General features: G+C 42.9%; 2 protein-coding genes across 2 annotated transcripts; one reads left to right on the top strand and one right to left on the bottom strand.

Annotated features, from left to right (window-relative positions):
- Positions 1-60: 60 nt before the first annotated feature.
- Positions 61-1,828, bottom strand: LOC121298986 (CD276 antigen-like). Its single transcript, XM_041226405.1, has 3 exons — positions 1,369-1,828; positions 584-871; positions 61-233 (listed from the first exon to the last, which is right to left on the bottom strand). The coding sequence occupies exons 1-3, from the start codon at positions 1,826-1,828 to the stop codon at positions 61-63; spliced, it is 921 nt and encodes a 306-aa protein (XP_041082339.1).
- A 3,129-nt stretch (positions 1,829-4,957) lies between these two features.
- Positions 4,958-7,327, top strand: LOC121298987 (RNA-binding protein 42-like). The gene is made up of 4 exons (XM_041226407.1): positions 4,958-5,037; positions 6,099-6,166; positions 6,788-6,947; positions 7,061-7,327. Exons 2-4 carry the CDS (start codon positions 6,111-6,113, stop codon positions 7,142-7,144), a joined length of 300 nt encoding a protein of 99 aa, XP_041082341.1. The 5' UTR covers positions 4,958-5,037; positions 6,099-6,110; the 3' UTR covers positions 7,145-7,327.
- The last annotated feature ends 5,408 nt before the right edge of the window (positions 7,328-12,735 follow it).

The following is a 12,735-nucleotide window of genomic DNA, read 5'->3' as shown; positions in this document are numbered from 1 at the left end:
GCCCACCCGTTAATAGAGCTTCTACAATGTACATTAACAACTCCCTGAGACAGGATACTTCTACACGTGTGATGGACTCCTGGAAGCCATTCTACCGAACAGGGCATGTTCTCCACTACCTGCTGGTGTGCCGGTAGCACGGCGGTGCTTGAAAAGCAGGTAGATTACAATGATCATCGTTGCTATCACTGTGAAGACGACCCACAAGACAATGCGATGTCTTTCCGGATAACCTATGGATTAGAAAGAACCTAGTGAGAATCAACAGCGACTCGGTGACTGTTTTAAAGAGCCTTTCCCAGTCAGCCCTGCAGCAACCCCGTCATTATTAGGAATAGTTATTCACCCCAACGCTTCTGCAGTGATTGCGAAAAGCAGAGAGTCAGTGTGTCTATAACGAGATGCGGAAGGACAGGTGAGGTTAAGTGTCCTGTAATTACTATAATTACTGGAGTTCAGTCCCCCTTCTGTTGTGTGGGATAGCTTCATTTTAAAAAGCGCACAAGCGAAAACCAGGCAAAACCTTTTACTGCAAGTCTCGTATCCATTACAGTGATGAACAGCAGTCATGTCATATTCTTACCCTTCTTTGTTAAAGTGATCGTCTTCTTGACTGTTTGTTTCAGTCGGCTGTGGGTAAGAACACAGGTATAATTAGCATCCCTGGACACTAGAATGTGACTTGAGATTTCCACCAGCCCATCCCTGTCCAGCGATTGGCTAGTCTTGCTGCTCTCTGTGATGTCACAGCCGGTCTCATTGAGCCACTGCACTGAAGCGCTGGGGTATCCTCTCGAGATGCAGCTCAGGAGAGCCTGGTCGGGGCTGTCCGGACTGTCAGTAACGACCAGCTGAGGCTCGACGAATTCAGCTGCGGACAGAAACGACAACAGCATTTTAAAATCATGTGATCCAAACCAACAGAAATGATCCAGCTGACTAAATCGATTACTGCGCGCAGTGGAGCGCGTACGACGTCATGTTTACATGGAACCAGTGTTGTAATTGTAAGCTGTTCCAGACAAATGCATAGAAATAAATACAAATAAATAAATAAATAAATACTGTCAGCACTCCAAAGTGACTTTGCTGCACACAGTCCCAAGTGGCAGGCAGTGTGAATACATTGCAGAACTACAGTGTTGCAGCTCTCAGTGCTGCATACACGATGACACTGACCTGCCACTAGGAGCTGTGCGTCTCCCCGATGACACTGACCTGCCACTAGGAGCTGCACGTCTCCCCGATGACACTGACCTGCCACTAGGAGCTGATGACACGTCTCCCCGATGACACTGACCTGCCACTAGGAGCTGCACGTCTCCCCGATGACACTGACCTGCCACACGTCTCCCCGATGACACTGACCTGCCACTAGGAGCTGCACGTCTCCCCTGCTGTTCTCCACTTGGTTGGTGACAGCGCAGGTGTACCGGCCCTCATCCTCCCCCCGCACCTGTTTCAGTCTGAGGGAGGCGTTCCCCACACTGAGCTGCTCTGGGAACAGCTGGGTCCGATTCCTGTAGGCTTCATTCTGCAGATCCAGCTGGTCTCGACCGTAATAGAAACTGTGGACCACATGATCGACAGGAGGGCGTTGCCATGTAACCACCAATCCTCTGAGATCAGCCCCCTCTTTATAGGAGAAAGAGCAGCTGAGAGTGACATCACTGCCTGGAGGTGACGTCACTGGAGGCCGGGGCACTGTAACTGCATCACAGACTGGAACAAAAAACAGCAGCAGCCATTGCTGTGTATTAATACCAGAACAGGTCCTGTAAATACCAGCGAGAAAGAAATTCGAGAAAGAAGCGCAACAGAAGATCATAGTATAGCTAAATTGATTATTATTATTATTATTATTATTATTATTATTATTATTATTATTATTATTATTATTATTATATGCTTTATCGATGTCACGAGACATCAAGAACCCGTTTGAACAGTCTTTATTTTTATTTAACAGTGAAAAAAAAACCAAAAGTTAGGATTGAATGTATTTTTTTGGTTTTGTTTTTGCTTTCAGTAACTTACCTTGCAGCCAAACGTGTATGAACAGCAGCCTGTTGATAGACTGGAGACAGAGCAAGCCCATCAATCACAGCGCACCTGCAACGTGATCATTGTGTTCAGTGAAAAGACACGAGGCAGAATGTGCCTGGATATTTCAATAACGACCGCCTGTCGCACACAACACATACCATTACACAAAACTGCACGGATTCCGTTCGTTAGCGCAAATTCCAGGTGATATTGCTACTGGAAAGGTCCCCTTAACGCATTTAAGAACACCAGTCACAATAGTTGCCAAAGTCTATGCCTCTCTTGCTTTATCAAAGTGTTTCACATATTTTATATAAACTGATAAAACAGCAGTAAACAACCATTAAAGCGAATATATAGTTTGTTTTTTTAATCCTGGCTGCTTCATTCAATAGCCATGGCTCAGTCACAGCTCCTCAATAGATAATAGTGTGAGTTTATTGCTACCTTTTATGTCAAATGTATTTATTAGATGTACAGCTCTAGAATCAGTAAGGACATTACAGCACGAAGCTAGAAGCTATTTTTTTTTTTTTTTAAATCAACTCTAGATGGCTGACGGTCACAATAGTGATCGGTGAGGCACACACCCTGCCGGTCCATAGTTCACATGCTGAGGCTGAGGAAGCTGTTTATTTTCCCATTGTATATGCATTTAGAAAATGCTAGATTATTATTATTTTCCTGGTAAAAAAATAAGGTACATAGTTACGCTGTCAGGTTTAGTTTTTTATTCTTTCTCTCTCTCAATGAGTTTACACTCACGTCACGGCTGACCTTATCATCAGTAAATTTGATAATGTATAGGGGAATAGATAGATAGATAGATAGATAGATAAATTAAAGTGTGGCTTGGGAGTCCCAACGAGTCGAAAAGGGAGCGAAAACCTAAACGCGGTAGTTTTGTTCTCATTTTTCAGTTTCGTTAAAACCTAAAACCTAAACTTGATCTGCAACTGTTCAGGAGCTGAAAACAAATTCAAAGAAGGTCTAATTAAGCACACTATCTGTTCAATGAAGGGTCTAGTCCAGTAACTTGTCAATAAGAGCTCGGTTGGAATGGAAACAACTAAGCCAAAATAGCAGGGGGTCCCCCAGGGACACGTAGAAATTTGGGAAGCCCTGCTCTATAGAAAGGGTTAGGCTGACTTACTCTCACTCTTAAACTAAACTGTATCCCAGTGCAGCGAAACATTTCAAATCTCCCTCCTGTTTTCTGAAATACTTTTTTTCCAAACATGAATCAGAAATTCGGTTACATGAACGGATTCTGTAGCTGACTGGTGATACTTGAGAATATAACTAAGCGCGTTCTCCCACCCTCGCACAGTTTTAAACCCTATTTCTTGATTTAACCCATCACAAAATGAAACCCGCCTCTGGAACCCCCAAATAAAAAGAAACACAAATGGATGTCAAAAACACAAAAAAATATAAATCATGTATCGGTTTGTCTTTATTGTGATAGTTTTTTTTTTGTACTTTATTTTTGAATGAGGCTACGATTAGATAGTACGAAAAGTGAGTGTCGGGAGGGTCCCAAAGTGTAGAAAAGCTGAGCGTTGGTGTAATGCAGAATCTAAAACACGTATGGTGCCGTGTCTGACTGGGTTTACACAGTTTACTTGACAGCCTGTAAACTTGTCTGTGTTCAGGAGTTCTGATAGGTCTAATGGCAGCGGAATGTATGTTCAATGAAGTGGTCTGTGTATTTACGTGTGCGTTGTACGTACCGGTGGCGTGTGGCTGTCTGTGTGTAACGTGTCTGGGTGTTGGGTATGCGTCCTATGTAAAGTCGCATCGTAAAATGTAGAATTGTGCTTTCGGTTGTCAAAGCGTGGGATTGTGCGGCTGACGTCATTGGTGATACGCAGAGATCTTATTAGATAAGGTCTGGCTGGTGGGGGTGTTAACGTACGTGTCGCACAGTCTGTACACCTAGTTTGGCTTGAGCGAACCGTCTGGTCTGTGTGATACACACAGTCGTGTACCGTTTACGTGCGGGTACGAACAGTGTCTGTCTGTGTGCGTGTAGTACGTACGTGATACATAAGTTTGTCTGTCTGTGGTGAGTGTAAACGCACAGTAAACATCAAAATGCAGAAATGCTTTTTTTCCAAACATGAACAGAAATTCGGTTACATGAACGGATTCTGTAGCTGACTGGTGATACTTGAGAATATAACTAAGCGCGTTCTCCCACCCTCGCACAGTTTTAAACCCTATTTCTTGATTTCACCATATGGCCATCTGAACTGAAAACACAGAATCAAATATTTTTAGCACCTTTTAATAAAACACAAACACGCACATGCATGCACACACACACAGACAGACACACGCACATGCATGCACGCACACACAGACAGACACACGCACATGCATGCACACACACAGACAGACACACGCACATGCATGCACACACACACAGACAGACACACGCACATGCATGCACACACAGACAGGCACACGCACATGCATGCACGCACAGACAGGCACACGCACATGCATGCACGCACACACAGACAGACACACGCACATGCATGCACACACAGACAGACACACACGCACATGCATGCACGCACAGCAGACACACGCACATGCATGCACGCACAGACAGACAGACACACACGCACACGCACAGACAGGCACACGCACATGCATGCACGCACAGACAGGCACACGCACATGCACGCACATGCACGCACAGACAGGCACACGCACATGCATGCACGCACAGACACACACCACAGCACACACGCACATGCATGCACGCACAGACAGGCACACGCACATGCATGCACGCACAGACAGGCACACGCACATGCATGCACGCACAGACAGGCACACACACATGCACGCACACGTCATTCATGCGCTCAACTGATGACGCATTCCGCTCAACTGATGACGGAACGCGACTCGGGAAGCTGTGTTTGCAAACTGTTTACAGGAACGATATAAAACAAACAAGGCTGATATTTTAAAAAGGTGAGGATTGTATTTAATTTTTTTTTTCTGTTGAATCAGAAGTTGATGTGAACGTTGGGTATGCTTGAGGTGGAAAATTAAATGTTAGCATAGCAGGTGGGAGAGAATGAGTCACTAACTGGAAATTATAGTTCATTTTCCCCTCCCTTATTTAAAAACAAAAAAATAAATAAATACCCAAAAATAAAACAAAACTAAAAAACAACACCGACAGCTGCCTCGTTCGAAATGAATTGAGGGAGGTGAAATGGGCTAGATATCTGCATTGGATTTGATGATCCATATGAAAAAACAAAGGTCACTAATAATTAAAACAAAACGTGTTACATTTCAACTAGTTTAAAAACCGCTAACTTCCAGTGCTTGTGTTTCCAGAGATAAATTTAAGAATGAAGTCTGCAAACCTGCCCTTTTTTTAACGGAATGTTTTAGTTTAAACGTTTAGTAAAATACTCTGCTCTTAAGGTTTAAACGACGAAAGAAAAATCAAAATCCTGAAGTGAAACCGTTACAGCTTTGTTAGGAATGTTCATTTCATAAATGAAGTGCCGCTCGGAGCGGAGAATATCTCAGAAGTACATCTCTTGTACAGGTTTATTAATATTGTGAAGCAAAGAGAAGTTGTTAGTATTATAGGTCAGAGTAATGCGTGAAATGTGTAACCCGAATTAAAGAGCACTCACCTAACAGAGCAGCAGCAAGAATGACTTCCAGTGCCTTCTGGGCTTCGTAGTCGCACGGGCCATGTGTGTGGGAAAATACCTGGGAGCTACGACGTGGGTTATGTAAATTATAAACAGATATAGTGTTGGTGGTGAACTTTGACCTGTTCATAGTGTTTTTTGCAGTGATGATAATGATGTACCACTTCCTGTCCCTACACAGGGACACAAGTCTTTGGAATAGAAAAGTGGTGGTCGGCATGCACCGGTCCACTTCAAGCACTGGCTGCAAGAACATACACTTGCAAGGATCTGCATTGCAGTAACAGCCCAGGTGTGCATTGCAGTACTGCCCCAGATCTGCATTCACTATTCAAGCATCGTTGTTTACTCTTGCAGGCTACAGCGAAGATGGCGGTCAAGACAGGAGAGGACCGTTTGAAGGAGATGGAGGCTGAGATGGCTCTGTGAGTATTTCAGTTTGATTTACTGAGACCCGCCTTTGTCAGTTGAAATGGAGATTCGACGAGAGCGGCAAGCCGGCTCGCTGCACGAAGGCAAGGGAACTGCAGTCGACTCAGAGGAGCTCTAGGTGAGAGGCAGAAGAGGAAGAGGGCTCCGAGGCGGGACCGAGGACATCACTCCACGGAGGGGCCTATCGGCAGCCCTTACATAAAATTCTCAGTGAATACCTACCTAAAGGCAGACATATCCCAAAAGTATTGGTTGGTGGTCGTCTTTGAGTTGAAAGGGAACCGTATGAACATAATTTAGATCTTTTATTTGACATGTAATCAAAGTAGCAAAATCTGGCAAAAATTCTACCAGAAGCCTTACTAGAAGTGCAGTGGTATTTCATGTTAGATTTTGACATGTCCCAGTTTTTCTCAGTTAAGTATCTGGTAAAAACATAATATGGGAAAACTTTAAAATATGTTAAATGTAGTGTTCAGCAGGCTTCATTCGACTTGACGAAGCAAAATGAAGTTAATTCTATAGGGTGATGCAAAACCTTTGGCCAGAGCTGTACGTGCGGTAGATCTCTGATCCCAGAGCCTTACCCTGCAGCACCTCTCTCTCCCCCCCAGGTTCGAGCAGGAGGTGCTGGGTGCGCCAGTCTCGGGGCCCTCAGTCACAGACGAGGTGGAGGTGGAGGTGGAGCCGGAACCCGAGGAGGGGCCTGTAGCCGTCGCCATGCCAACGGAACCCGTGATCCGGGCCATCATAGGAACCAACACCTACAGACAGGTGAGAGCGACACGCGCACTGTAATGGACTCGCAGAGGCCTGCTGCGTCTGTGAAGCAGGGAGCTTTCCTGCGTGTTCTGACCCTGTGTCCCCTCTCGCTGTCTCCCCTCCAGGTCCAGCAGAGCCTGGAAGCCAGAGCCGCTGCCTTCGTTGTGCCCCCCACCTGTGGTTTCGTAGGACCAGGTGGGTCATCGTGACGCAGGGAGGAATACCCAGCTCTGACGGGGGGGAAAAAAATACATTCTGAACTCTGTTAATGTTTCCGTGCTCCTGATGAAAAAAAGAAAACATCAAGCTTATTTTTGATTGTTCAGATGTCTACAAAATACCTTTTCCATGAGTTCTGGATTCTGAGATAAACAAACAGTACATTTAATTGACTTGGCTTCGCCTGCTGCCCGGTATGTTTTTGGTGGCATTTTGACATGACACACACACACACACACACACACACACACACACGCATTATTAAATATTAGATTTAGCTGGGAAAAAACACAAGATTTAAGTTAAATCCGGAAAAAAGGACATGTTAAAATATATTTTTTTTATTTTTTAATACGACATCCTGGAACACAAACTGTATATATAATGACGACCATCCGATGCACAAAACTGATATCACATTAAAACAAATTACAACGATGTCGTTCGTTAGTACAAATTGCATATAAAAGAAAAGACACACACAGGACTGACTCGATCCCCTCTCCCCACCAATTAATATATGAGACCCTGCTGTGTTATAGTAAATAACTAACGAGTAGCGCTATTTAAACTAGGACAGGTGCAATAGCGACCACGTTGTTAGAGACACTACGCTTACTGTAATCAAGGACTTGCCACAGAAAATAAAACCCCCAAACACATGCACGATTCTTACTTCCTGAGTACACTTCTGTTATCAACCCGGGCACGCAGCCGTCTCCGCAGCCTCTTCTCTCAGGTCTGATAATGCATGGAGGCACTCTGCGATATATTTGAATTTCCCACTTTGAGACTCGCAGCCAATAGAAAATGCCGACGTGCGCCTTCTTGACAGATATTTCATTTCAGTTCCGATCCTTGGGCGCGCCTCCCGGAAACACTACATGAATAAGTATGAATTCACAATGGATCAAATTACAGAGATACAATTCTCTCACTACACGACACACGATATGGGTAATAAAGGATGCCGCCTACACATGTAAGGTTGTATTTGTAATGACTCGGGGACGATGCAAGGGGTCCAACAATGAAGGTTGCATTAATTTTCTTTATCAGAACACAGCGTAGTTTATCCAACACATAAAAAATTTAGCTCCACTCCTCCGCTTGCCTTTTTCTCCTTCCCCTTTATCACACATGTCTTAGCGCTGGAAAGGAGGCTGGTGCAGTAACGGAAAGGGGAAAACACAAGGGGGTATTACACAGGGGCAAGTCCTGCTGCGGGTGCGTAACAGCATTTGCGTTCCAGAGAGGCCTCCGTGTCAATTTTAAGTAGTAACAAGGGCTTGATAGTTGCATGACCGCATTTCCACGTGAGCAGAGTGGACGACGTTTGGGGGAATTCTGATCGCGTAGAGAGTGGCGGGGCGTGGACTTGCGTGCGGATTACATTTCCCGACAAAGTACTGTCTCATCGCCCCGCACGTGACCTGTACGCGGACGTCCATATGTAAATAGGACCGTGATTAGCCCTGACCGCTTCGTGCATGATTGGATACACCTGGCGCAGGTTACAGTTGCGATCTTCCGCACTATCGGGACTGGAGGAATGCGATCGCTGAAACGACAAACAGATGCGCGCAAGGCGAGAGTGGGTGCAGCATTTGAGCGCAAGAAAGGCTAGATTGTATTGAACTTCAACCTGTGCATTCGTTGCAATAAGTACTAACTTGCGTATTAACCACGGGGCCATCCTCAGTGAGTACGCTCCTTTCAGTTCATTGCAATTGACCCTAGATGTGTATGGGTTATTTATTTGTTGCTAGTTAAGCTTGTCGGGTTGTGAGTCTAGCTTACCTGTACGTCGTGGTATGAGACCCCTCTATGTTAATAAAGCAGCGGTCTGTGGTTCGTTACAAAACATAAGTCCGTTACTGCGTATGGATTTGTTAATGTTTGTAATCACTGTACAAACATGTGCAGGGAGAGGCTTGATAATTCAACACCAGTCAGCTCAAAACAGTTTCGCACCAATTTTCACAACGATTTAAATGTTACACAAAGTTCGGCGGCAAGACTTTTTTCACGAAGCATAAGAATTGCCAAAGGTAAAGAAAAGCAGACAAACTTAACCTGACCAGTCAGGTCGAAAACTTTTCTGGACACGGCAGAACTTAAAGAGGAGGAAGCACAAAAGTGTTTGACGCGGGCGGACAAAGTATAATGCGCGCTTCGTAAAGAAGTTGACCAAAAGACCCTTTGAAAGACTTTCCGAACATTTAATCGAAACGTTTGAAAGAAATGTCAAAAGGTTTTCCTCAAGTCATTTTCTTTGCGTAATAATAATAATTAACAAACATTATTATTATTATTGTCCCAGTGGACCTTGTGTGCTGGAGTATGTAAATAGGTGCAAACAACGCTTTGACTACAATGTTTTTTTGGAAAAGGATTTCCTGAGAGTACAGATAGGTTTCATAACCAAATGCAATAGCAGAGATCATGTTTTAAATGCAACACCAGAGATTATTTAAAACGACAACACCTATTTGTTATGTACTTCTTTCGAAACTGCACCTTTGACCCATGCTGCCATTGTAAGATTGATGGAATTTGCTGCTCAGCTACTCTCCTGTAACAGTAGATGACGTAGACAGGGAATACAACCAATGGGATTTGACAAATAATACAATGAATATTAACGATAATACCCTTAAGTACTATGCAGGAGGTGTCTTTGATTGACAACAAAATTACAATCATAATTATGAGATCAAAAGTCAATATTGTGAGATACTAAGACAAACTTTCAAGATATAGATAAAGAAATCGAATATATCTCCGTTATCGTTATTTTGTAGTTATCTTGTCACATTGACATGTTTATTTACAATCTGTGAAAAGTAGAATGGGCGTGAAATCCTCAAACCCATTGTCGCATTTCCCGGGTATCCCACGGTCTATGTAATAAATGTCCTATCAAATTATTTAACTTAACCACATTACCAGGACCAGAAAACCCATCATCCTAATCAAGTCCTATATAATCAACCAGAGAAAAAGGGGACTATTAATTAATTGAATAACCAAACAAGTTGCTTATGAGGTAAAATATATCGGGATATATATATATATATAAATATATATATATATATATATATATATATATATATATATATATATATATTATATATAAAATTCTTAATGTTATTTAAATTTACGTTGTTTTGTTTCATTTCTTGGTTTATAACCAATTACAAATTAATTGGTTGTATTATTTTATTGTTTAGTCAATGTACAGATACCATCAAATTTTAATTGGTTTGGAAATAATAAAAAATAAGTTAATTGCTATGGTAGTAACAAACAGTACAAGACAATGAAAATCTTTTCATCCCTATTGGAAACCTGCTTTAAATACAGTCCTTCAAAGAGACAAACTAACTTTACCATTGTGTTACCAAAGACACCTCTTTAGTAATCAATGCCAGTGGTTGCGGGAATATACCCTCACGAGCCAAACTACACTATTAAACTGCAAGCCGGGTTTCAGTAGTCTCAGCAAACACACACAACGCGATATACATACCCAACAATTAATCAACAAAGCAAAAATTAATTAACAATTTACTAAAATAAAATACAGAAACAAAAAAAACATCAGTATACTATAAAGCAATATTTAACATTATTTACTGGTCAAATGACCAGTTTGTTTATATTTGATCCCCTTTTATTATTATTTGTTATTGTGTGTTAGGACACATTTATGTGTTCACGTAACTGCCATGCATTATGAAAAGTTCGTCAAGACTTAACACAGAAATGTCAATTTCCCTTTAGTAATTGAAACAACGATGCGGGAATCCTTTCAATAACTTAAAACCAAACTACCCATGTTCAAAACTGTACGACCAGTTCCGCTGGAACAAACAGGTCAGTTAACCTTGTTTGTTCATCTGGCCTCCGGCACGTAGTTTGTTCCAAGTACTTGGCAAGTAGTTTAGTTAACATTTTCCTCATGCAGCCGCTGATAATATAGAAAACTTTTTTCTTTTCAAATTGTTTTCGTTCGAACACACCATCACAGTCACAGCCCTCACGATGTGTATTAGAGCTACTGTTGTTTTGCAATAATGTTCCACCGATGTCTCTTGTGTTTATGGTAGGAGCGACGTTATCGTTTGCTTGGAGCTTGGTACTGTTACCATAGCAAACAGGAACTGCCAAACTCCATACGGCACCCGAAGTAACCTCCAGCGAGCCCTCCTCAACAAGCTAATTGTTCCCCTTTTATACGCAATTAGTTCTCTTTTAAACGGACGGTATGCATATTTGTTTTTTTTATCTTTAGGTTGTTTGCTAAAACGTAACGGTTTTCGAGTTTTGTGTTTATACACATGCAAAAATTTTATAAAACACAAAGTTTACGAATGGTCAGTTTTCAACGTGATGTAAACATACAAAGGGATTACAAAGGGAAGATTACAAGTCGGCAACGGCTTCATTGTGTCGCGAACGCGTCTCCTAATGTTCAGGTTTTAAAACACAGCGCTTGAAAAGCAGGTAGATTGCAAAGGTCAGTATTGCTACCCCTAACGCTGTCAAGAAAAACCACAAGACAATACGATGTCTGTCCGGAAAACCTGTGGATGACAAAGAACAAAATGAGAAATCAACAGATATTCAGTGACTGTTTTAAAGACAGTTTCCTAGCCTGCCCTGCGTCAAGCCCATCATTTTTAGGAATGATTATTCAACTTGAGGCTTCTGTACAGCGACTCCTGAGAGGACTGAATCCGGGACCCCAAACTTTTCAGTCTAAGATCAGTGGAAAAGCGTCTTGAACCCATTACAAATGATTATTATTAATTAGTAATTCAGCAGACGCTTTTATCCAAAGCAACTTACAGAGACGAGGGGGGGTGAACTCTGCATCATCAACAACTGCTGCTGCTGCTTCAGTCTCTTCCAATAGGACCTCGTTTGTTTTGTGTCTCGTCCGAAGGACGGAGCACAAGGAGGTTAAGTGACTTGCTCAGGGTCACACACAGGGAGTCAGTGGCTGAGCTGGGATTGAATTGGGAACCTCCTGATAAAAGTCTCTTATTTAACCACTGCACCACCAAGCCTCCTACTAGATCATTAGGTTTTAACTGATGAACAGCAGTCATGTCATATTCTTACCCTTCTTTGTTAAAGTGATCGTCTTCTTGACTGTTTGTTTCAGTCGGCTGTGGGTAAGAACACAGGTATAATTAGCATCCCTGGACACTAGAATGTGACTTGAGATTTCCACCAGCCCATCCCTGTCCAGCGATTGGCTAGTCTTGCTGCTCTCTGTGATGTCACAGCCGGTCTCATTGAGCCACTGCACTGAAGCGCTGGGGTATCCTCTCGAGATGCAGCTCAGGAGAGCCTGGTCGGGGCTGTCCGGACTGTCAGTAACGACCAGCTGAGGCTCGACAAATTCAGCTGCGGACAGAAACGACAACAGCATTTTAAAATCATGTGATCCAAACCAACAGAAATGAGCCAGCTGACTAAATCGATTACTGCGCGCAGTGGAGCTCGTCCGACGTCATGTTTACATGGAACCAGTGTTGTAATTGTAAGCTGTCCCTGACAAATGCATAGA

This window comes from Polyodon spathula, chromosome 24 (assembly GCF_017654505.1).
Source record: "Polyodon spathula isolate WHYD16114869_AA chromosome 24, ASM1765450v1, whole genome shotgun sequence".
Classification (NCBI taxonomy): domain Eukaryota; kingdom Metazoa; phylum Chordata; class Actinopteri; order Acipenseriformes; family Polyodontidae; genus Polyodon; species Polyodon spathula.
The sequence above is the reverse complement of the archived record's forward strand: the minus strand, read 5'-3'. Positions and strand labels throughout refer to the sequence as shown.

Excerpts from the sequence above, each read along its gene's own strand:
- LOC121298986 (XM_041226405.1), bottom strand. The coding sequence starts at position 1,828 with ATGATCTTCTGTTGCGCTTCTTTCTCGAATTTCTTTCTCGCTGGTATT. Across the intron at positions 872-1,368 it reads CGTGCAGCTCCTAGTGGCAG|CTGAATTCGTCGAGCCTCAG; the intron begins GTCAGTGTCATC and ends TTCTGTCCGCAG. Across the intron at positions 234-583 it reads GATCACTTTAACAAAGAAGG|GTTATCCGGAAAGACATCGC; the intron begins GTAAGAATATGA and ends TCTAATCCATAG.
- LOC121298987 (XM_041226407.1), top strand. The coding sequence starts at position 6,111 with ATGGCGGTCAAGACAGGAGAGGACCGTTTGAAGGAGATGGAGGCTGAG. Across the intron at positions 6,167-6,787 it reads ATGGAGGCTGAGATGGCTCT|GTTCGAGCAGGAGGTGCTGG; the intron begins GTGAGTATTTCA and ends TCTCCCCCCCAG. Across the intron at positions 6,948-7,060 it reads GAACCAACACCTACAGACAG|GTCCAGCAGAGCCTGGAAGC; the intron begins GTGAGAGCGACA and ends TCTCCCCTCCAG.